Source organism: Capra hircus, chromosome 16, assembly GCF_001704415.2.
Source record: "Capra hircus breed San Clemente chromosome 16, ASM170441v1, whole genome shotgun sequence".
NCBI classification, from domain to species: Eukaryota; Metazoa; Chordata; class Mammalia; order Artiodactyla; family Bovidae; genus Capra; species Capra hircus.
The window spans coordinates 53,725,302-53,750,910 of NC_030823.1; the positions used below are offsets into that span (position 1 = coordinate 53,725,302).

At 38.5% G+C, this 25,609-nt stretch overlaps 1 protein-coding gene across 4 annotated transcripts in view; it reads left to right on the plus strand.

The window, feature by feature from the left end:
* DARS2 (aspartyl-tRNA synthetase 2, mitochondrial) overlaps positions 209-25,609 on the plus strand; it is a 28,065-nt gene continuing 2,664 nt past the window's right edge. For 2 of the 4 annotated variants that reach the window (XM_018060611.1, XM_005690891.3), the window contains exons 1-15: positions 209-923; positions 1,563-1,662; positions 2,911-2,977; positions 4,669-4,770; positions 5,160-5,255; positions 6,719-6,842; positions 7,664-7,710; positions 9,027-9,133; positions 9,916-9,985; positions 10,753-10,932; positions 12,216-12,323; positions 15,210-15,272; positions 18,772-18,924; positions 23,705-23,923; positions 24,117-24,227. In XM_018060611.1, the coding sequence (XP_017916100.1) occupies positions 803-923; positions 1,563-1,662; positions 2,911-2,977; positions 4,669-4,770; positions 5,160-5,255; positions 6,719-6,842; positions 7,664-7,710; positions 9,027-9,133; positions 9,916-9,985; positions 10,753-10,932; positions 12,216-12,323; positions 15,210-15,272; positions 18,772-18,924; positions 23,705-23,923; positions 24,117-24,227 (1,668 nt within the window). In that variant the 5' untranslated portion in view covers positions 209-802. The remainder of the gene's footprint in view (positions 924-1,562; positions 1,663-2,910; positions 2,978-4,668; positions 4,771-5,159; positions 5,256-6,718; positions 6,843-7,663; positions 7,711-9,026; positions 9,134-9,915; positions 9,986-10,752; positions 10,933-12,215; positions 12,324-15,209; positions 15,273-18,771; positions 18,925-23,704; positions 23,924-24,116; positions 24,228-25,609) is intronic. The other 2 variants (XM_018060612.1, XM_005690890.3) reach the window with 2 other exon arrangements.

Genomic DNA, 25,609 nt, shown 5'->3' on the forward strand with positions numbered 1-25,609 from the left:
AAGCAACTATGGTCTCCATTTTAACTGAGGGCATGGGAACGACCTAACCGTTACCGTCTACTTCCCTACTCTCACTGTCTTCACTTTCCTCCCTTTTTTACCGGCGTTAAGCATTCCTTCAAATTTCCTCCCGTAGTAAAGATGGCTGCGATGACACCCTTCCTCCTCCCCCGCGCTCTGATTGGTCGACTCCTTCTACCGTAATTTTGGTTCGTCGCGGGGTGGGCTGAGTACATGGCGCCCAGCGGCATGTGTGTGTGGGTTCGTGCCCTAGAAACATTGTGGATTTGCTTACCTACCTCCTTCTGAAGACTAGAGGTCGGCCGACAGGTTTGGGAGGTTTGAAATGCGGGGCTGATTTCTTCCCTGTTTTCCGGTTCTGCCCGCGGGAACCTTCAGGAAAGCGTGGAAAGACGGGAAGGGCGTGCGCCTGCTGACCGGCCCCTTGCTGCCTCTGCACGGTCGTGGTGTCCCGCCTTGCGCTGCTATATGGAGTCATTCGCTTGTCGCTTCTGGCCTACCTTTGTTAATAGAAGTGCAAACGGATGCATTGAGAAGGGGGAAAGGGTATTAAAAGATCTTTACCCTACTCACCTTCCCGAAAGGCCCCAAAGACTTTGCAGATTTATCTAGTTTACCTGCATGAGCACTTGAATGTTCAGCGGACTAGGGCTTCAGTATTAAAGAGTGGGAACTCCTGGCGTTTTAAGGGATTTGTTACAGTTCCTAAACTGACTTTTGACCACCATCCAACACCTGCAGCTTGAGATTCCTGAGCGTCTTACCATCCTACGGCTCCAACATGTTCTGTTGGTTAAGTCGACTGTGCAGGGGATTATCCACACCCACCAGAAGGACCACCCAGTTGATCTGGAGTTCTGCCTCCCGAAGTCTGGTACTGAGTTCACAGAGGAGAATTCCAGGTGAATGCAATATGGAACTTTGTCCTCTGAACAGCACTGCCTCTTGTTCTCTGCAGCCAGAGTGCTTCATTCCATTTCCCCACAAGTCTTGACTGGCTAGCTTTATGTGTAGAAGCACATTATTCACCCTCTTCCTTTTTTATTTTTTCTCCTGGAGTTTAAAAAGACCAGTAGAGTAACCACATGAATAGTCTATTCATTTAGTTGATGCCTAAATAAGAAGCCTAAAATATTCTTGCATACATACTTGAGAATACTTTAAATCGGGTTTTCTAGTGTACAAGTGACTGTTTCACTCTAGATTCATACTAAAACCAGTTACTGCACCCACAAACTTCTGTAATTTCCAGAATTTTTACTTTATTTGAGGAAGAATGTGCACTATTAACAGATCAGTGCAAACGCTGAGTGATCAAAAATATTTATAGTCTTAAGAGGAGGCAAAATTTTACATTGACAGTTATTCACTTGGATTTTGACACATTTGCAGGCAATTTTAATAGTGATTGATTACATTCTTCAACTTTAGATTTTATCCATTGACATGAAATACCAAAGATGATATGATTTGAGTCTATTCTCAGAAATTTGCAAATGATATATTTTTAATCTTGCCTTTTTCCCTCTCTTTTTTAAAAGAACTCAGTAGCTTTGTTGCCCGGACCAACACGTGTGGAGAGTTGCGTTCTTCTCACTTAGGCCAAGAAGTCACCTTGTGTGGATGGATTCAGTTCCGAAGGTAGATAGAGGCAAGTGGTGTAAGAACACGTGATGATGGTTTTCCCAAGGCAGTTTCAAACCTTTATTAATTTTTAACCGTCAGAAGAATAAAAGCTTTGCAACTCTTGCAGGATTCTCAGAAGTCATTGAGTTTTCAGTTTTATTTTGTTTTGAAAGACTCAAATAGTGTCACTCAGTAAGTACCAGTAACATCTGTTGAAGGGTATAATAATGAAGTGTGATCCACCAGAGGACAGAGATGTCCCTAGATTTACTAAGATTGAAGAGTTCCTAGGACCAGTAATTGGGTAAGCTGATAAGCTTCAATAGCATAATAAAGCATCTTTTATTCTAAATTTAGGTAGAGAAAAGCCTAAAAATATGAACAATGATTCCTTGATGTTGACTCCATTTTTTTGTTGTTTGGCTCTATATTTCTAAAACATATGTGAATAGCACATTAATTTACATTGAAGAGCTCCAAAATACATAGATTGTGTGACTTTCCTAAAAAATATGTCCCCATTGTGTAGATATTTGACCCATACCTTTGGTGACTTCTGTCTCCTGAAATGAAAATCTGAGGAGGCTTTTCTGTACCTCTTCTTGGTACTAAATGTGAGAAGTGTAGGTTGAATGCTAAAATATTGGGATTTGGGGACCTTTTGATGGTTTGTAGAGGTTTCAGTTAGTATTAGACCTCTTTTAGAAAATTTTAGATTGCATCTCATACTTGCTGGTGGTGTTCAGTTGCTAAGTCGACCCCATGGACTTCAACACGCCAGACTTCCTTATCTTTCACTGTCTCCCAGGGTTTGCTCAAACACATGTCCATTGAGTCTTATATTTAGAAAAAGGTAAGATTTTATATTGCTGCATCTTAAAAAATGACCAATCAGATGTCTCTAATATCCTAAAATATTACTTTTGGATTTTAATACGTGGAAAGTTTCCAAATTTAGTTAAATTTGCTTATAAAGACTTAAGCTAATTTTTAAAATCTGCCTTTTTATTAATAAGTCATCTGGATAGTATTAGTAAGCTGTACATATAGCTAATAAAAGTTGATGTTGCAAATGAAAAAAGTGTTTTTTCCTTAATAACCTATGTAGATAGTTGCATGAATATAGATAGCTATGAAGCACAGTATTTATTATAAAAAAAGAACGTGAGAAATTGCATGGGTTTTTTGTCTAGTTTGTTTTGCCTGCTTAAATTTTGGTCTCAGAGATTTTGTCCTAATATGTTCATTTTCTTCATTAATCAGGCAAAATATCTTCCTGGTCCTAAGAGATTTCCATGGACTTGTTCAAGTTGTCATTCCCCAGGATGAGGTAATAGAAGGGTCCTCCTATTACCTGAAAGTTTCTTTGATGCTTTGAAATAAAGCATGTTGGATCAGTAAGCTTGAGGTTTTTGTTAAAACTACTGTAAACAGCATTAAGACTGATGACAGACTGGGAAAAAATACGTGCAATTCATGTTACAGACCAAGGACTAATACCTAAAGGCTACTACAAATCAATAAAAACATTTTTTTAAGACCAGCAATCCAGTAGAAATAAGAATACAGAATATGAACATAAAATTTATAGAAAAGAAGATATAATATAAATGGCTGTTTTTTTATATGTCTGTAGACATATGAAAATGTGCCAGCTTCACCCATAGGCAGAAAAATGTGAATTGAATTGCACAGGGTTGGGGGATTCCCTGGTGGCCTAGTGGTTAGGATTCTAGGCTTTCACTGCCAGGACCCAGGGTTGAAGAACTGAGACCTTGCAAGCCATGCAGCATGGCAAAAAAAAAAAAAATTATACAGAATTGTTATTTGTGATGCATTAGATTGACAACACACAGTGTTTGGGAAAGTAAATGCTCATACATTCCTGGAGGAAGTACAAAGTGGCACTAGCACTATGGAGGGCAATTGGCAATATCAAAATCATAAATACATATATTCTTTGAACCATTCATTCCAGTCCAATCAATTATCTTAAAGTTATCTTACAAACAGACTAACATAGATGCAAAATGACACAAATATAATACCAGATTATTCACCTGCTGAATTGTTTTTAATTGAAAGAAAGTTGGGAATAACTTAGATGTTCCCCAATAAGAGACTGGTATAAAAATTAACGTACATCCTCACAGCAAGGAAAAGCTGGAAGAAGCTCTTTATATACTAATACGGGAAAAAATCCAAACTGTATTGTTAGATATGAAAACAGGATACAGAAGAGCATGTAGAGTGATATTATCTGTACTAAAAAGGGTGTGTGTGTGTGTGTGTGTGTGTGTGTGTGTGTGTGTGTGTGTTACGAAATATACCTGAAAGGACACATAACGTTGAGTATCACTCGGGAGGGGAATTAAGGGGTGGAGGGAAAAGATAGGAGAGAGACTTTTCACTGTAGATCTGTTTGTACCCTTTCAATTTGAGCCATGTGAAGTATTACCTGCTCCAGAAATAATTACCATTAAAATTAGATAACGAATTCTCACCATGCTTCTTGGCCAATTGGTTTCTAATGTGGTAATATTTACAAATTTTTATATGCCTGAGAAAACTAAGATTTACTCAGCTGTTAATGTTTGAATTAAGTAAAGAGTCATGGGTTATCTTTCAGGTATCAGAGATGAGCATAGCTAACCTAGAAGAAGTCTTTCATTGCTCCTGGATTTACTGTCCCTAAGTTTAACTCTGGAGACAGTTGCCTTTAAAGTATGTGGGGCTTGTTTGCATTAATCATTCTTCTTACTTTCTCTTAAGGAAAAAAAAATTAATTCTGAACTAATAGTTTTATATGCTCGGTTATATGGCGTCAAAATGGGGATTCAATTTGCCAAATTCTTTTTCTTTTTTTTTTAACCAAATTATTTAATAAAGTCATTAATGGCAGCCCTGGTGTTTATGGTAATTAAGCTATGAGTATTAACATTTTTCTAAGCCATAATCTAGTTGCTGCAGAGTTCTAAGTTCATTTGTTTGTTGGAACTGTTTTTCCCTCTTACTCTGTAGTCTGCTGCTTCGGTGAAGAAGATTTTATGTGAAGCCCCCATGGAGTCTGTGGTGCAGGTGTCTGGGACAGTAATTTCCCGACCTCCAGGACAGAAGAATCCAGTTAGTAATTTAGAAACTGTCTATTTAAATTTTACCTGTGTACATTTGCACTATCAACACATTAAAGCAACAGAGACTGTGTATCTATTCGATATCTAGCATTAAAGCTCTGCAGGTTCTACAGATGAACCTACAGATTTAAATATCATCACTGCGAAATAAGCACCTAAATAAATATGCATGTTAAGACATTTGTTAATGAGCTCATCAGCCACAAAGACACATAAGAACGTCAGAGTCATACACAGACATTTGTGTTTTAGACTGTGCACTATTAGCACCCCGTGCATGTTACATATGTAAATAAATGCTTGCGTTTCATAAATATTCATTGTGTACATGATTGATTGAATGATTTTTAAAACAGGTCTTTTCTCTCTCTCTCTAAGAAAATGCCAACAGGTGAGATTGAAATCAAAGTTAAGACAGCTAAACTTCTGAATTCCTGCAAGAAGCTGCCCTTTGAAATTAAGGACTTTATGAAGGTGCCATCCTCTGTTACTAATAAAATAGAGTGTCTAGAAAATGTTGGTAACCAGCAAAGTGTTTTTGGAGTTTTAAGAAAAAGTTTTTCTATGAAATTAAGCATTCTATTTAGCTATGTCATGAATTATTCTTCTAGTTTTACAATTTCCTGGTAAACTGTTCTTAAATATCAACATTTCATTAAGCTAGAATGTTTTTTCAGACAGTTGGAAACATGGTTGTCTTTAAGACTTCCGTGTCATTTTGTTCAAGTTTTTTTGTTGCTATGGGTTTATATTTTGAAAGGAAATTTATGTCTACCATTGGAATGGCCAAATGGCATATATTGAGTTTATGCCTCTGACAATGCACATGTTAAGTTTAAGCCTCTAACAATGATAAAATGTTTATAAATCATACAAATATGATTAATTTAGAATATTCTTTGAGAAAGCTAGACAACCCCGAATATGTAAGCCCAGCTAATTTTCAGCTTTGTGACAGTTATGTACAATTGTCACAAATAATCTATAGCTACCTGTTTAATACCTAATTTGTAAACTGACCTATAAAACATTTTTAAATTAATTGTATGGCCACTTTGTCTTACATTTGAGTTCCCAGTACCTAATATTTTAATTAGAAAAAGCAATATAATTACAGAATTGACCTTGTTATGGGGGGGAAAGGAAATATACAGTTTCCCCCCAGCTATAAGCTTGTAAAAAGAGAAGTGGCAGATAGTTATTCTATTTCTATTTTAGTATCAAAGAAATAACCTATTCTGGGGAAAGGACTTTTTTTTTTTTTTAAAGTTGTCAGCACAAGACGGAGGCAAAGATTTACCATCTTAAAAAATAAGCAGACCTCCTATGATGAGAGACCTCCTCTCATCTTCCTACTAGTACAGTTGTAGCGTCGTCCTCTGTTCCCTTGCATTTCTTACACTTCTCCCATTCGGGTGATAAAGTCATGGCTGTTTTTGGCTCTGCTGTTTATTTTTTAATAATCTTTGAAATCTTTACTTTTTCTGTTTTTTCAAGATCAAACTCCAGGCTTAAAAATGAATGGATAGAGAGTTCCCGGTGACCTAGTGGTTAGGATTCCAGAATCCTTTCACTGCCATGGCCCAGGTTCAATCCCTGGTTGGGGAACTGAGATTTCAGTAAGCCACAGGATGTGGTCAAAAAAGAAAAAAAGAGGAGGGGAAAAATGAATGGATACAAGTTTAGAAAAGTAGATAAATTTGTCAGTGAAGTGTGGTTCCCTGAAAAATGTAAAATCTGTACTAGTAACAAGCCTAGAAATTATAGGAATTAAGGATGCTGGTGTATATACCACTGGTAGAAGCTAAAGATAGAGCTAAAGTTTTTGAAAATTCAGTCTGTGTCTAAAGTTAATATCTTTTTAATGTTTGAGACATATTTGAAATATTTTAACATTTGAAGCATATTTAAACATAAAAATCTTTAAATTTGTTTAGAAAACAGAGGCTCTTCGTTTGCAGTACCGCTACTTAGATTTGCGTAGTGTCCAAATGCAGTATAACCTGCGACTGAGATCCCAGATGGTCATGAAAATGCGGGAATATCTCTGTAATCTACATGGTAAGGAAAGAAACAGTAATTTCCTTGTTTCTTATCCTAGAGCATAATTTAGTAACATAAAGCATAATTTAGTTCCCTACCGGGTCATAAATATAGACTTTTCAAAGTGATAGTGCCTGTGTACATCGGCTATATATTCCCCATCACATTGAAGGTGGACCAGCCCTTTGGTTGTTATCTGTAAGCTTTCTTAATTGTTTCTCATGCTTGTACATCATTTATTGGGAGCTCAGAAACGTCACATGAGGGACTTGCCTGGTGATTCAGTGTTAAGACTGCACTCCCAAAGCAGGGGGCCTAGGTTTGATCCCTGGTCAGGAAACTAGATCCCACATGCCCAAACTAAGACCTGAGGCAGCCAATTAAATAAAATTTAAGAAAGAAAGAAGAGGAAGAAGAAATGTCATGTGAATGAAAGTAGACTCTTCAATCAGCTCTGAACTTTTTTCTACTATATTTGTGTTATATTTGCTATGCTAGCAGAACAGGAAAACCAGAACAGTTTAATACACAAGAATCCATCAACAGAATTATTTCAGGACAAGAGTACAAACTTTATGAACAGAATAGAATTTTATTCAAATCTTCAGCTTCCCTCTTGAACTGGTAGAAACCAGCATTAATGTGCTTGGTAACTTATTACAGTCAAAATTACTAATTAAATGGTAGCCTCAGATTTGTTGGACGGTACTTGGTAAATTCATATTTGGTAGTCAAAGTTCCTGATTAAATGGTAGCCTCAGATTTGTTGGACGGTACTTGGTAGATTCATATTTGGTAGATTCCCATCTATTAAATTCTGACATTTCTCTCTTTTTTAGGTTTTGTAGATGTAGAAACACCAACATTATTCAAGAGGACTCCAGGGGTATGTATATTCCTTAGTCAACCTACTAATAATGTTCTGTTGTTATGAAACTAGACCACTTTGCTTTTATATTCCCTTAGTTCTGTTTCTTTTATTTTACTGCCTTAGGATGGTCACATTAACTAGGTATTTTTAGAGTTGAGAAAATAATATGGGTTAGTACTTTCAGTCAGAATCTTTTAATCCTATATCATTTTCTTTCCATTGAGGTTTATAGCTACCAATCAATAATAAATTGGTTCGTTAAAACTAAATCACTTGTTCATTAAGAACTGACATTTCCAAACACTGGTATTTATACAATCCATGGACTTATAAAATTATAGTTTAAATTTAGAGAAGCAGTTAAGAATTACTTGCATAGGAACTGATGCACAAAATCCTTTTAGTTGGACTTCCCTGCTGGTCCAGTGGTTAAGAATCAGCCTGCCAGTGCTGGGACACAGATTCTATCGCTGGTCCAGAAAGATTCTACGTGCCACACAACATCTAAGCCCATGTGCTGCAACTACTGAGCCCACGCAACACACCTACCGAAGCCTATACACCCTGAGCCCATGCTCTGCAATTTGAGAAGCCTGCACCCCACAGCTGGAGACTAGCTCCTGATTGCTGCAACTAGAGAAAACCACCGCATAGCAACAAAGACCCAGCACAGCCCAAAATAATAAATAAATAAACAGGATTCCAAATTAAAAAAAAAAACTTTCAACTAGTAACAGAATTGGGCATTCATCTCAACAAACATAATATTAAGTTGGGATCAAATTGCCAACATCCACTGGATCACCGAAAAAGCAAGAGAGTTCCAGAAAAACATCTATTTCTGCTTTACTGACTATGCCAAAGCATATCTGTTGTTATTGATATTTCTCCTGGCAGTCTTGATTCCAGCTTGTGCTTCTTCCAGCCCAGCATTTCTCATGATGTACTCTGCATATAAGTTAAATAAGCAGGGTGACAATATACAGCCTTGACATACTCCTTTTCCTATTTGGAACCAGTCTGTTGTTCCATGTCCAGTTCTAACTGTTGCTTCCTGACCTGCATACAGGTTTCTCAAGAGGCGGGTCAGGTAGTCTGATATTCCCATCTCTTTCAGAATTTTCCACAGTATACTTAATATGTACAAATATTATTTAAAGCCTACTATGTGTAAACCTTTTGGGGACTGAAGGATGAGTAAGAAATGAACTGTCATTGTGGGAACTTTACTCTTTAGTTGATTTCATTGAGGAACTGAAGTATTGACTTCTACCATTTATTGGATATGTTTTTTTAATAATATTTCTGCACTCCCGCTCTCTCATTCAAAGGGTGCAAAAGAGTTTGTTATACCATCCAGGGAACCTGGGAAGTTTTATTCTCTCCCTCAGAGTCCTCAACAGTTTAAGCAGCTTCTGATGGTTGGTGGTCTAGACAGGTGAGCTTTCTTTATGCTAGCAGTGATCAGAAAAAAGAGGGAAAAGGAAACACAAAATTGTCTAATCTTTCAAAAGAAGGTTCGAAAATGTATGAGAGTTTGGAAAATACTTGTAAAATACCCTAAAAACATGTAGTTATTATGTAAAGATTTATTAGGTGTCCATCATGTACAAAGCTCTATGCTAATAGATGGGGCAAGGGGTTAAAAACAAAAAAGAATAAGTTTTGCTCTCGAGCTGGTGAATCTATAAGACAAAACAGGATAATAAAACCAAGTGTGATGTAAACCAAAAATAAGTATGCTGAGACTTGCAAACTGGTTGCATTAAGTAGTTGGAAATTACATTGTTTTGGGGAATATCATTAAAAACTTTGTGATCTAGGCCTTCTGGGACAGAGCTGCATTTTAGCAGGTGAAAATGAATGTTGGAACAGCATAGCCCAGGAAGGCTCAAGTGTATTCGTGGAGCAGTGGGTATTTCAGTTTGGCTGAAGCAAAAGAGTATGTATAAAGAAGCATGGACTGTCCTGTATGTCACTGTAATATATGAACATCCAAAGGTGCCATTGTATATTTTTAAGACAATATACAGAGTAGTTAACTTCTCATGGGTCAACCATATGTCTGATTAGGTTAGAGCATCATTAAGAACTTTACAGTTCCTTACGTTGTTTTAGTATTATTATTATTTCATAGCCTGCATTGCCAGGAACTATTAGGGGAAAGTGTGTGTGTGTTTCTAGAGTCCTGACTGAATTAATGCTGTTTTCCAATTGTAGATATTTTCAGGTTGCCCGATGTTATCGAGATGAAGGTTCGAGACCAGACAGACAGCCCGAATTTACTCAGGTACTTATATTCATTTGTCTCTTACTGAGTCAGCCTTGCTACACCCAAGAATGTGGACAGAAATTATACTTTCTTGTCATTGCGTTTTATCTATCAGATATTTAATTAAACCAACCTGTAGTTAAGGCATTAATTATTTAATTTTTGATCCATTTACAAAGAATATGGTCTCATGTTGATATTTGACAGAAAATAACAAAATTCTGTAAAGCAATTATCCTTCAATTAAAAAATAAATTTAGAAAAAGGAATAAGATCATAAACTAAGGAAGGACAGATTCCTAAAGTGTTTCAATGATCATGATATGATAATGTTCTTTAAAAAAATCTCTTATGCACTAAAACCAACAATTTTTTGTGTTGATATTTAATCTGTAAACAGATCTAGTCAGTGTGAACAAAGCTATTATGATTTAGTTTCTATGTGATATCATATTAACCAGTGTAGGTGAAGCACAAAAACCGTAAGATTTAAAGATGGACCAACATTAAGATCAAATACAGTTTAACTGCACACGCTCAGAAGTCACTTAGCCTCTCTGAGCCTTCAGCCATGAGATAGCTGTGGGAACTAACAGTTGGATGTATGTAGAGCATTAGCACAGTGCCTGGCACAAAACAGACATCCTACAATATTTAACCTGCTCCCCCATGTAGTAAGAACAGAGTCCAATGGTAATTTGAAACAAGAGGAATACATAACTGTGTATGTCTATATTAATATGGTGGCTGTTCAAGTTAGTTTCCATATGTTGTTTCGGTTTCAGATTGACATAGAGATGTCCTTTGTAGACCAGACGGGTGTCCAGAGTCTAATTGAGGGCTTGCTCCAGTATTCGTGGCCCAGTGACAAAGATCCTGTGGTGGTCCCTTTTCCTTCTATGCCTTTTGCTGAGGCACTGGCCAGCTATGGAACTGATAAACCTGACACTCGCTTTGGGATGAAGGTACTTTTCTTCACTTTTCCCAGGACTCTGCCCCCAAATGGTCCTGTAGTCAGTTTTGAACCACTTTAACCTTTACAACCAGTTACACTGTTATATCATATTTTTTGCTGTTCCCTTAGCTTGTTACTTTTGTTGTTACGCAGCTACAGCAAGAGAGAATAATAGCATGTTAACATTACAGTCGGAGAAGGCAATGGCAGTCCACTGCAGTACACTTGCCTAGAAAATCCCATGGGTGGAGGAGCCTGGTAGGCTGCAGTCCATGGGGTCGCGAAGAGTTAGACACGACTAAGAGACTTCACTTTCACTTTTCACTTCAATGCACTGGAGAAGGAAATGGCAACCCACTCCAGTGTTCTTGCCTGGAGAATCCCAGGGATGGGGGAGCCTGGTGGGCTTCCGTCTGTGGGGTTGCAAAGAGTCGGACACGACTGAAGCAACTTAGCAGGAGCAGCAGCAGCAACATTACAATACCTTTTTTCTATCTACTGTGTTCCAAGACCCATTTTCAAGAGCAAGGTTCTTGCTATGTTTTTACTACTGACAAGTTATTAGTTATATGGATATGAATGGTAACTTGAAAGAAAAAAAATTTAATCCTTCCCCTTGAATTTTTCTTAAGCTAAAATGGACTTGGAAGGGTTATTTATTCTCTTTCCCTGGTCTATAAAGAGCTCAAACATGGGAAATGTTTATTCGCAGAGCAGTTTCCCTTAGGAAGCCTCTTTATTTTCTCTTAGAGAGCAACAGTTCTTCATTGCTGTAATGCTGATGCTATTTCTCTTGGTTCTCAGTGTAGATTCCTTAGAAACTGAATTCTGCCTGGCCCACAAATAGGCAGCATTTAATTCTTATAATGAAAAAAATGTAACACAGAAAAAGTTTTACCTACCTACTTACAGCAGCCAGGTTAACTACTTCTTGTTTCTTTTGTAATGTGAAATGGTGGTTCTTCTTAAGTTAGGCTGCCTAAGTTAAATTCTGGCTCTGCTAATTACTGGCTGTGTTATTTTGGGCAAGTCATTGCTTTGTGCCTTGGTTTCCTCTTTATTAAATGGGGGTAATAAGAGGGCCTACCTCATACTCTTGTTGTACAGATAAATGAACTATTACTAATACATTAGTACCTTAACATTTTTATGGTGACCAAACTGCAGTAAACACTGAATGAATGTGCTCTATAAATGTTAAGATCGACTCTCCTCTTTAAAATCTTGTTTGTAAAAGGTTTTGTGATAAAAATGACCTCACGTTGAGTTACCTTCTTTTCTTCTATTTTCCAGATTGTAGATATCAGTGACATGTTCAGAAACACAGAAGTTGGATTTCTCCAAGATGCCCTTAGTAAACCCCAAGGAACTGTCAAAGCCATATGTATCCGTAAAGGAGCAGTAAGTGGAGCCAATTCTATATCTTCTCTAGAATGTGCATTTGAGAAGTAAATATGTTGAACATTGGCACATTTAAGCTACAGAGAGAAACATTCTCTTTAAATAAAAATGTAATTTGTCATATAGAGTCTAATAGTGTCTCTAGAAGCAGAAGATATTAAGAAGAGATGGCAAGAATACACAAAACTGTACAAAAAAGATCTTCACGACCCAGATAATCAGGATAGTGTGATCACTCACGTAGAGCCAGACATCCTGGAATGTGAAGTCAAGTGGGCCTTAGGAAGCATCACTACAAACAAAGCTAGTGGAAGTGATGGAATTCCAGTTGAGCTATTTTCAAACCCTAAAAGATGATGCTGTGAAAGTGCTGCACTCAATATGCCAGCAAATTTTGGAAAACTCAGCAGTGGCCACAGGACTGGAAAAGGTCTGTTTTCATTCCAATTCCAAAGAAAGGCAATGCCAAAGAATGCTCAAACTAATGCACAATTAAACTCATCTCACACGCTAGCAAAGTAATGCTCAAAATTCTCCAAGCCAAGCATCAGCAATATGTGAACCGTGAACTTCCTGATGTTCAAGCTGGTTTTAGAAAAGGCAGAGGAACCAGAGATCAGATTGCCAACATCCACTGGATCCTTGAAAAAGTAAGAGAGTTTGAGAAAAACATCTATTTCTGCTTTATTGACTATGCCAAAGCCATTGACTGTGTGGATCACAATAAGTTGTGGAAAATTCTTCAAGAGATGGGAATACCAAACCACCTGACCTGCCTCTTAAGAAACCTATATGCAGGTCAGAAAGCAACAGTTAGAACTGGACATGGAACAACAGACTGGTTTCAAATAGGAAAAGGAGTACATTAAGGCCGTATATTGTCACCCTGCTTATTTAACTCTTATGCAGAGTACATCATGAGAATTGCTGGGCTGGATGAAGCACAGGCTGGAATCAAGATTGCCGGGAGAAATATCAATAACCTCAGATTTGCAGATGACAGCACCCATATGGCAGAAAGTGAAGAAGAACTAAAGAGCCTCTTGATGGAAATGAAAGTGGAGAGTGAAAGAAACAGTTGGCTTAAAGCTCAACATTCAGAAAAACTAAGATCATGGCATCGGTCCCATCACTTCATGGCAAATAGATGGGGAGACAGTGGCTGACTTTATTTTTCTGGGCTCCAAAGTCACTGCAGATGGTGACTGCAGTCATGAAATTAAAAGACAGTTACTCCTTGGAAGGAAAGTTATGACCAACCTAGATAGCATATTAAAAAGCAGAGACATTACTTTGCCAACAAAGGTCCATCTAGTCAAAACTATGGTTTTTCCAGTAATCATGTATGGATGTGAGAGTTGGACTATAAAGAAAGCTGAGCACCGAAGAATTGATGCTTTTGAACTGTGGTGTTGGAGAAGACTCTTGAGAGTCCCTTGGACTGCAAGGAGATCCAACCAGTCCATCCTAAAGGAGATCAGTCCTGGGTGTTCACTGGATGGACTGATGTTGAAGCTGAAACTCTAATACTTGGGCCACCTCATGTGAAGAGTTGACTCATTTGAAAAGACCCTGATGCTAGGAAAGGTTGAGGGCAGGAGGAGAAGGGGATGACAGAGGATGAGATGGTTGGATGGCATCACCGACTCAATGGACATGAGATTGGGTAAACTCTGGGAATTGGTGATGGACAGGGAGGCCTGGCATGCTGCAGTCCATGGGGTCGCAAAGAGTTGGACACGACTGAGCGACTGAGCTGAACTGAGTCTCTAGAACTATAAGGAGAGAATGATAAAACCTTATGAATTTGAGTTTACACTCTCAAGATCTAGTGCTTTTATTTTTCTTTTTAATGCTGTGAAGTTCTCCTGTACTTCCTTTGGGATTATTTTTCTGCTTTCAGCCTGTTTGTCCAAAGGCTCCCAGTTCTGTATCAGTTTTAGCATAGCCATTGCTTGTTGGTTCGGGTTTTCTGAGGCTCTGGGCTCTATTGTATTAATAACAGGGGAAGAGAAAGGAGGTGGAGCTATGAAAACCAAAAGGAGTGGAGATGAGAGTAGGAGAACTGTTGGGTTGGGTAAGCATGGGCTCTTCAGTAACGGGACATGTCTTTTTTCTGTAGTTAGCACATCTGCTTTGGAAATAATTTAGGAAGAGGAATTCCAAATGTATTTTGAATACAATGACTATTTTGAAAGACTACTCAGTTGAATATATAAACATGGGTATAAGAATTCAGTACCATTACTTTTTATTCACTTAATATGTTCAGTGGAAATTAATTTGGTGCCCATACTCTAGTCCAGATATATTGAATGTGTTCAGGTAAGCTCAGTATAACATATATTGCTTGATATTATTTATCCCAATTTGAGTATAGCCATTCTTTCCCCGGTAGATGAGAAGGGTCATGAACTGCATGTAGACTACAGGGTCATGAGCCATGTAAGCCTCTTTTTATCTCCCGTACCTGAGCTCCATGAGTATTAGTGATGATGACAGCCATAGAGTCTCACTTAGAAACACACCGGGATAATTTAAAGAAATAAGATAAAAGAATTTTAAGTGACCTGAAATAATCAAATTCCAAGCCGCCTTATTGATTTTGTTGATCTTTCACAATTCAGTTGTAAAGATACATTTTTAACATATTATGTATGCACAGTCTTCTGTGGAATCCATTCACAGCTGTTTCCATTGAGACCTGCTGAATTAGAAAGAATACACCCTGAAACAAGCCTTAAAATTTTGTCATTTGACAATAGAAATTAAATCTTTATTGAATCTTATTATTATAGTGGAAAGATACAAAATATATTTCTTTCCCATTTCATAGACATGTTTGTGAAGCTGTCATATTGATGAATTTACTTTTTCTTTCATCAGAAATACTTCAAAAGGAAGGACATTGAGTCCATTAGAAAATTTGCAGCTGACCATTTTAATGAGGTAAGGAACATGTTTTTTCCTTTCTTTTAGGGATTCAATATTTTTAACTATTAATTGCTTGTACTCTTATGCTATCATTAGTCTTGAGAGGTTTGTTATTTCAGATCAGTCTTCTACTTTTCTTCTTTTTCTTTTGAAAGTTAATTTTACCCCTAGGTATAACTCCAAGACTCCAACTTAGTTGAACTTACCATTAATCAGAATGCAAATTTCAACTATAGCCTTTTAAAATAAATAATAGTACTTTAATGCAGTTGGGAAGATTAAATAAAGCCCAAGGTTTAAATGAAGCATGGTTAGTGTGAAAGAAAGCCAATATTCATTATTCTTCCCATACCCTTTTTTTAAATTCTGAATATGCCTGTCCTTAGATAAACTTTGTGTTCTTGGCTTGGTGAATGGTAACACTAAAATCTGGAGGAAAAGGAGCCAGAAACGGGCATTCTTACACTGTCACTGGAAGTGTGAATTGCCTCAATCATTTTGGACTCAGTAACTTTAAAAATAGTCATGCTCTTCGAGTCAGTAATTTTCTATACCTTAAAGGAAGGATCTTGGATATGAGGACACTTATAGACAGTACTGAAAGGTTGTTGTTGAACAAAAAGACGCCGGGATTCTTGGCCCCCAGAGGAAAAGAATTCAATCCGGGGCCAGAGATGAGGCTTGATCGCTCAGAGCATTTGTGTAATAAAGTTTTATTAAAGTATAAAGGAGATAGAGAAAGCTTCTGACATAGGCATCAGAAGGGGGCAGAAAGAGTACCCCACTGCTAGTCTTCAGCTGGATGTTATATAGTCACTAGCAGTCTGTTAAGGAAAGAAAGGAATGGCTTAAAACTCAGAATGGCACCAGGCCCCTCACCCATAAGATGCATTTTGGGATAATTTTGGCACCAAGTGGTTCATCTTGGGCCATAAAATGATTAACCTGAATCTTGTAGAAGGACAGATTACCATACAAATAATTCCGTTTACATAGATTAGGGGAACCATATCTGAGTATAACATACTGGTTTGTCAAGAAGGTCCTGAGCCATGAGGTGGGACCGACTTGAAGACAGTTTGGGGTAAATGCATAGCACATTAACATAGCACATTAACATAGCTTAAGACAATTATTTCCATAAGAAAAATGCATTGGTTATCTCAAGGTTTGAGAATAGTTAACTTCAGGTCTAACAGGTGTTATTATGGCAACACAGTATTTTATGAGAACCTTCTTTTAAATATCGCTAGTTTTTCTCCTCCTGCCGCTTGAGAGAGATAAAAATGTCTGACATTTGTTGGAGACCCCTGGACTTCCTGCCTGTTACCCTCTCAGTATTATTTACAGGAATAAAATGAAATCATATGGGAGTGGTTTAATTAAGGAAGAATTAAGGAAATAAATATTAAAGTTCCTTTTTGAAATTTGTAACGTAGGGGAAATGTTCAGGCTGTAATGATCTGTAAGGAAAGGAGATACAGAATTATATATTCACTGATCATAACTGTATAAACTCTGTAGTTGTCGATTGAAAATGGCCTACCCAGACAGTCTCTTCAGCAAGTGGTATTGGGAAAGCTCGACAGCCACATGTAAAAACACACTTCAAACATACTGTCACACCATAAACAAAAGTAAACTCAAAATGGCTTGAATGTTTAAAATATAAGACATGACACCTTTAAATGCCTAGAAGAGAACATAGGCAAAACTTTCTCTGACATAAACTGTAGCAGTTCTTTGTTGGATCAGCCTCCCAAGGCAAAAGAAATAAAAGTAAAAACAAGCAAATGGGACCTAGCCACATTTACAAGCTTTAGTTCAGTAAAGGAAATCATAAACAAAACAAAAAGGAAACCTATGGACTGGGAAAAAATATTTGCAAATGATGTGACCACAAAGAGCATATTTTCCAAATTTGCAAACAGCTCATACAACTGAATATCAAAAAACCAAAGAACCCAATCAAAAACTGGGCAGAAGACTTAAGTATTCATGTTTGGGAACGCATGTAAGAAATAAAGATTTTAAAATTTTTAAAATAAAAAACTAAAAAAAGAAAAAAGAAGAAGAAGACTTAAGTAGACATTTCTCCAAAGAAGACATACAGATGGCCAATTATTAGAGAAATGCAGACCAAAACTACAGTGAGATATCACCTCACACCAGTCAGAATGGCCATCATCAGAAAGTCTATGTATATAATAAAAGCCAGACAAGATGTGAAGAAAAGGGAACTCTCCTACACTGTTGGTGGGAATGTAAATTGATGCAGCCAATATGTAGAACAGTATGGAGTTTTTTTCCTTAAAAACTAAAACTAGAGTTAACTATTTGATCTAGCAATCACACTCCTGGCATATATCTAGAAAAGAGGAAAACTCTAGTTTGAAAAGATACATGCACCCCAGTGATCATAGCAGCACTGTTAATAACCAAGACATGGAAGTAACATTCCATGTGTTGCACACTTGAGGGGCCTTTTAAATATGAAGCTTAATTTCTTTCTTCTTTACTTGTGTGTTGGACCTCTCTTTGTAACTTGCACGTCTCTTTTGTTTTCATGTCCTTTCCATCATTTTGTCTTTTTATTCTTTTCAGGAAGATTTCTTCAGCTCTCCTGTTGAAATTTAAGTAGTCATATTTTTATATACTATTAGTTCTTGCTTGCTTCTTTGCATTTTATTCTGGTTTTATTGATAAAGTATCTTTTTTAATACCTTTGAAGATTCGAGTTTTTTTGGTCCCTAAATTATCTCTTTCCTCTAGGGGTCTTTTTTTTTTAATGCTATAGCTTATTCAGTGTAGTGATTATTAGTTATACATATTTAAGAATGAGCTATTTCAAAAGCTGTTTAAAGGGCCCTTTGTAAATGGTTAGGTTTACTTTTGAGTGAGCAGCAAGATGGTTGCCTGTTTTCCGGAGGCCCTGTGCCTCAGAATTTTGCAGGGTGAGATCAGTTCCTTCTTTTTAAAAAAAAAAAATTCAGGCAAGTCTTTACTGTGGCCCCTGCTGCAATAGAGGGGAGCAAGAACAAACGACAGTTTCCCTTAATTGTTTGTTCACTGGAGGATGGGGATGGGGCGAGCAGGGGACAGAAATGAGCTTGTTCCTTGTATGGGATCAAGATAGGGGTGTATCCGCGTGTTAGGCCCTATCAGTTCTTTCTTGTGCTGAAGCTGCTCCACTGTTCTCTAGGCTAGAGCTTCCTTCATCTTGCTTCTTTGGTCATTCCTATTGCACTCACATGCAACCTGCCAAAAATTTTCACAAATCTCTTTATTTGTTAGCATCCCTTCCCACCCTTCTTTCCTTTTTTTGTTTGTTTTTTGTTGTTGTTGTTTTTCATTTTGGTGAGATTACTTTTTAGATTCCTTTAGTATCAGGGAGGAAATAGAGATAATCTCAAGATAATCTCTTCTTTTTCTTTTGGAGACAAGAAATCTTTGTACTAGAGGAAAAATAAATCACCCTTGCTTTTTAAAAACCGTAAGTCTTTTTCTTTATCAGGAAGTCTTACCTATATTCCTGAAAACCAGTGAAACCTGGAATTCTCCAGTTGCTAAGTTCATAATGGAGGAGCAAGGCTTGGGACTCGTCAAACTGTTGGAGACCCAAGAGGAGGATGTGGTCCTGCTCACTGCCGGAGAGCACAAGAAAGCAGTAAGAAAAATTACCTCCAGGTTTCTGTGCTGTTGGTGTTGATGATGCCTCTCTTCTCCTGTGTGTATAGTACATATTTGAAATTGACTGTTAATTTCATAAAATGGAGCTGCTCTGCATGGTTTTATATGTATATATATTTTATAATTTTATTGATTTTTAGCTGCACTGGGTCTTTGTTGCTGCATGAGCTTTTCTCTAGTTGAGGCCAGCGGGGGATTCTCATTGCACAGGGTTCTCTTTTTGCAGAGCACACAGTTGGGGCATGCAGTCTTCAGTAATGGCAGCACTCGGGCTTGGTTCTTGCTGCTCGCAGTCTGGAGAGCTCAGGCTCAGAAGTTGTTGTGCACAGGCTTAGTTGCTCCATGGCATGTGGAATCTTCCCAGACCAGGATTCTGGTCTTATTGATAAAGTTCCATGTGTCCCCTGCATTGGCAGGTGGATTCTTATCCAGTGCGCCAATAGAGAAGGCCAGTTTTTATATTAATAAATGTCTTTTGGCATTTTATAATGCATTATGTAAAAACTATAGTTTTTGCATCAGCTGCCAGCCTCCATTGGCATTGCTCTCACAGATTATATCTGGCTCCAATTAGGAAAGCCACTTAGGTGGAGAGAGGGCTATTAATACTCATTGTACAACTGTGAAAAAATTTTTCAGTTTTGAAGTTTAGCAGGTTAAGAACAGTTGGTAGTCCCAAACTTTTGTACAGAATGCATTTCTGAAAATGTGGAGGGACGGATCAGACTGCTGAAGGGCTGCTGGGCTGGCAGACACTCCTGGTCCTACTTAGCTGAAACAGAATCCTTTTTCCTCAGGAGCAGCAACTGGGAGGTGGTACACGCTACCACACACTGGCTAAATCACCATTCTTCATGAGATGTATGGAACAGTGGATTTAACTTTAGAGATCACTGTAAAATATACAAAATGTGGTTTGTGTGTGCATGCTAAGTTGCTTCAATTGTGTCCAATTCTGTAACCCTATGGACTGTATTATGCCTTCATTGTAAAATATACAAGTTCAGTTCAGTTCAGTCACTCAGTCATGTCCGACTCTGCGACCCCATGAATCACAGCACACCAGGCCTCCTTGTCCATCACCAACTCCCAGAGTTCACTCAGACTCACATCCATCGAGTCAGTAGATGGCCATCCAGCCATCTCATCCTCTGTCGTCCCCTTCTCCTCCTGCCCCCAATCATTCCCAGCATCAGAGTCTTTTCCAATGAGTCAACTCTTCACATGACGTGGACAAAGTCCTGAAATTTTAGCTTTAGCATCATTCCTTCCAAAGAAATCCCAGGGCTGACCTCCTTCAGAAGGGGTTGGTTGGATCTCCTTGCAGTCCAAGGGACTCTCAAGAGTCTTCTCCAACACCACAGTTCAAAAGCATCAATTCTTCAGCACTCAGCCTTCTTCACAGTCCAACTCTCAAATCCATACATGACCACAGGAAAAACCATAGCCTTGATTAGACGGACCTTAGTCAGCAAAGCAATGTCTCTGCTTTTGAATATGCTATCTAGGTTGGTCATAACTTTTCTTCCAAGGAGTAAGCGTGTTTTAATTTCATGGCTGCAGTCACCATCTGCAGTGATTTTGGAGCCCCAAAAAATAAAGTCTGACACTGTTTCCACTATTTTCCCATCTATTTCCCATGAAGTGATGGGACCAGATGCCATGATCTTCGTTTTCTGAATGTTGAGCTTTAAGCCAACTTTTTCACTCTCCACTTTCACTTTCATCAAGAGGCTTTTTAGTTCCTCTTCACTTTCTGCCATAGGGTGGTGTCATCTGCATATCTGAGGTTACTGATATTTCTCCTGACAATCTTGATTCCAGCTTGTGTTTCTTCCAGTCCAGCGTTTCTCATGATGTACTCTGCATAGAAGTTAAATAAGCAGGGTGACAATATACAGCATTGACATACTCCTTTTCCTATTTGAAACCAGTCTGTTGTTCATGTCCAGTTCTAACTGTTGCTTCCTGACCTGCATACAGATTTCTCAAGAGGCTGGTCAGGTGGTCTGGTATTCCCATCTCTTTCAGTATTTTCCACAGTTTATTGTGATCCACATAGTCAAAGGCTTTGGCATAGTCAATAAAGCAGAAATAGATGTTTTTCTGGAACTCTCTCGCTTTTTCCATGATCCACCGGATGTTGGCAATTTGATCTCTGGTTCCTCTGCCTTTTCTAAAACCAGCTTGAACATCAGGAAGTTCACGGTTCACGTATTGCTGAAGCCTGGCTTGGAGAATTTGGAGCATTACTTTACTAGCGTGTGAGATGAGTGCAATTGTAAAGTGTGGTATAAAACTCAAACATGAATATTGAAAATATACTGTGGATGGGGGGACTTCCATGATGGGCTAGTGGTTAAGACTCTATGCATGTAGTGGGTGTGGGTTCCGTCCCTCTTCAAAGAACTAATATCCCATGTCCCGTGCAGCCAAAAAAGAAAAGAAATACTTTAAAAGAAAATATACTGTAGGGAATTCTCTGGTGGCCCCATGGTTAGGACTTTGTGCTTCCACCCCGTGGGAACCAGTTTCAGTTCCTGGTTGGAGAACTAAGATCCCAGATGACACATGGCACAGCCACAAAAAAGAAAGAAAACATACAAAATATACAGTAAATGTCAAGCATGATTAAAAAGTTATCCTTGCACTATCGTATATTTTTATAGTGCCTAATTTGTACTTTATCATGTTTATTCTACTAATTTATATTTGTACTGTGCTTCTCTATCATTATTTCTTCCAAAGGAATAGTTTCAGGGTTCAGCTACAAGCCTAAGTTAATCTACTGCACTTCCCTTTCCCTGCAATAAGAGTGAAGAAAGTTATTTAATTACAACTTGTTTTGAAACTACAGTCATTTTTTAAATTTATTCATTTATGAACATTATTTTTGACTATCAGCCATGAGCCAGTACTGTTAAATTTGCTAGGGGATTCACCAGTTAATTACAGATTTTATTGTCAGTGCCTTTTTTTTTAATACTTACTTTAGTTGATTGATGATTGTTTTACAACGTTTCAATGCATTTCTTAAAAAAGAATTTGGAATTTTGTATTAAAAATCCTATCACCAATTCATTTGGCTATTAAATTTTTCCCTGATACGAACTGAAAACTGCTCATGTTCTCCTCTCAGGAACGGTATTGCTCTGATTCCTGCTGGGACTTCCTCGAGAGAACACTGGAAACCTGATTTATGTGGAATAACATTAGCATTCTGAATATGTCACAGTGAAGGTGCCCTCTGTGGATATCTAAGTGTCAGATAGAATAGGCTACAGAGTGACACGTATGCATGTATGCAAGCGCGTCTCCTATTCTAACTGCTCTTTCTCAGGAGTGCCCTGCCTGTCATAGTTAGCACTTATCACAGTTAGCTCGCTCTGCTTGCCTAGCACTGTTCAAAGTACTTAGTGTATATGTTAACTCAGTTAATTCTCATGCCAACCCTATTGAGAGAAGTGCTGATACTGTTACCATTTTAAAGACAGAACACTTGGACTTCTCCAGTGGTCTAGGTGGTTAAGACTGTGCTTTCACTGCAGGGGCCATGGATTTGATTCCTAGCCAGGGAATTATGCATGTTGTGTGGGGAAAAAAAAAAAACTTTGAGTGGAGAAATAAATGGCAACCCACTCCAGTATTCTTTTTTTTTTTAATTGAAGAATAATTGCTTTACAGAATTTTGTTGTTTTCTGCCAAACATCAGCATGAATCAGTCATAGATATACACTACTCCAGTATTTTTGCCTGGAGAATCTCATGGACAGAGCGGCCAGCAGGCTACAGTCCATGGGGTTGCAAGAGTTGGACACGACTAAGTGACTACATAACAACAAGAAAATTGAGGCACAGAGGTTAAGAATTTGTTCACACTCACACAGCTAGGAGGTGGAGGACCCTGAGTTCTAACCCACAAAGTCTGGTTCCAGAAGTCACACTCTTAATGTAACCTCTAACCCATACTGCCTCTCTAATAATGGCCAACATTTATTGAATGTGAAGTGTATACAGCCTCTCATCAGCTCCTCCCCACAATCCTTCAGTAAAGGAAATACTCATCATAATGGCTGGTTCACATTACAGAGCTTATCTGACTTGATCTTCACAACAGTCTTTAGAGTAGATATTTTATCTCCATTTTACTATGGGAAAAGGTGCACAGGAGTTAGTTAGTAGCCAAACTGAGATACAGACCCATGTTAATCAAGCTCTGGTACCTGTGTTCTGAAGTCACTGTGTTAGCAAATACTCACCAAATCTGCTGAGTGTGGCCATCATCCTCAGCAATATCGCAGATCATCTTCAGATCCTTCTCTCCTGAGAGGCAGAGAGTAAATTGTAAATTGTAAATCTGTAGATTGGATAGCTCAATTGGTAAAGAATCTGCCTGCAATGCAGGAGACGCCAGTTCGATTCCTGGGTCAGGAAGATGCCCTAGAGAAGGGAAAGGCTACGCACTCCAGTATTCTTAGGCTTCCCTTGTGGCTCAGCTGGTAAAGAATCTGCCTGCAATGTGGGAGACCTGGGTTTAATCCCTGGCTTGGCCAGATACCCTGGAGAAGGGAAGGGATACCCACTCCAGTATTCGGGCCTGGAGAATTTCATGGACTGAATAGGCCATGGGGTCACAAAGAGTCGGACACAACTGAGCGACTTTTACTTCTCAGAGAAAGGCCTGGCTTTAGAATCCACATGTGTCATTTGCTGCCTGTTCTGTCACAGCAGTTAACGTTTGTATCTTCTGTTTGCAGTGCTCTTTGATGGGAAAATTACGACTGGAGTGTGCTGACCTTCTAGAAGCAAGAGGAGTGGTGCTTCGTGACCCAGCTCTGTTCTCTTTCCTTTGGGTGGTGGATTTCCCCCTCTTCCTTCCCAAGGAGGAAAACCCCCAAGAGCTGGAGTCAGCCCACCACCCATTTACTGCTCCCCATCCAAATGACATTCACCTTCTTTACACTGAGCCCCACAAGGTATGGTAGCTATACTTCCAAATTAAAAGGAAATACGCAAGCAAGGCAGAGAACTTCAGGTTTCATGGTCTGACCCAGTTCCAGAAGCCCCAGAAGAAATTGTCAGATTTGAGCCATTGTCCCTAAGTACCTAACCTACAGAACAGAAAACCAGAGATTTTTCTCTAACACAAAGGCTCTTTGAATCTTCTAGGTCCGTAGCCAACACTATGACTTGGTTTTAAACGGCAATGAGATAGGAGGTGGTTCTATCCGAATTCATAATTCAGAGATTCAGCATTACATCCTGGCCACAGTACTAAAGGTAACATCATCTTCTAACCTGGCCTTTTTCTAAAACCCTAATATTTGTCTGTTTTGTTAAAATTTGTTATGAATGGAGGATTCGCTAGCTACAGAATAGTGTCAGCTTATTTCTCTACCTTTAGTGTTAGACTTTGAAAAATAAATGAAAATAATGGGTATTTTTTAGTGACTGCTATATGTCAGGCACTGTTTAAGTACCTTATATGCATGGACACATTTAATCCTCACAGTTATTTATTTCTTTTGTGTCAGACCTTAGTTGTGGACTCTATAGTTACGGCAGGGGCTCTGGAACACATGGGCTCGGTAGTTGTGGTGCAAGGGCTTAGCTGCTCAGCAGCATGTGGGACCTTAATTCCCCAACCAGAGATTGAACCCACATGCTCTGTGTTACAAGGCAAATTCTTAACCACTGGACCACCAGGGTAGTTCCCTCACACTTACTTTTTAAATTAAGACCCTTATTCTACTTATTTTAAAGATAAACAGATTAATGAACCTAGCCTAAAGTCACATAGCACAGAAACAAGCAGCGCCAGGATTCAGGACCAGGCAGGGTTGCTCTTGAACCCAAGCTCCCAACCTCCTAATCACTGCACTGCTCCAAAATGGATGTGGTCTGAAGTGGCTGAAAATTGTGTTGTTTGGGGGGGTGCAGTTTTGGCCACACCGCAGGGCATGCAAGATCTTAGTTCTGCAACCAGGGATTGAACCCATGCTCCCTACAGTGGAAGTACAGAATCTTAACCACTGGACCACCAGGGAAGTCCTGAAAATATTCATACTGCTAGAGAAAAGGAAAGCGATTTGAAAGAATTTTATGTCACTTAGTATATGAGGTGGGGTAGATTTTAATGATAATGATGGAGAGTGGGTTAATCAGAAATTTCAGAAGAGTCTATGTAGATGCAAGCCTAAGAATCTGTAGTTGATGACTCTTCAGGAGGCTAGGATGGATTTCAGGAGGCCCAAGAAATCCTTGGAAATCTTTGGTCCAGGAGGTCCAAGAGAGTCTGATCCTAAAAGATCACTTTGTGGAATGGGTTATTTGGGATTGAGGAACTTTATTTCTGAGAACAGCATTGGAGAACTCAGAACACTCTAGCTTTAAAAACGTTACAAACTCCCTTAACTTTTCTCCTCTTAAGTCAAAATCCCTAACCACCAGTTTCCCAGCTTCTTTTTTGCTTTATTCCTTTCAAGCTTCTCAAAATGTCAGTGAGAATACATTGCTTGAACTTCTCTTCATACACACCAGTGTCTCTCAGCCCTTCTGCACATTAGAACAGAATCACTTCTAAAGCATTAAAAACAAAACAAGAAAACCACTCACTTTTCCTCAGCAGACCAATTAAGATAAAAAAGCTCTAGATGTGAGAG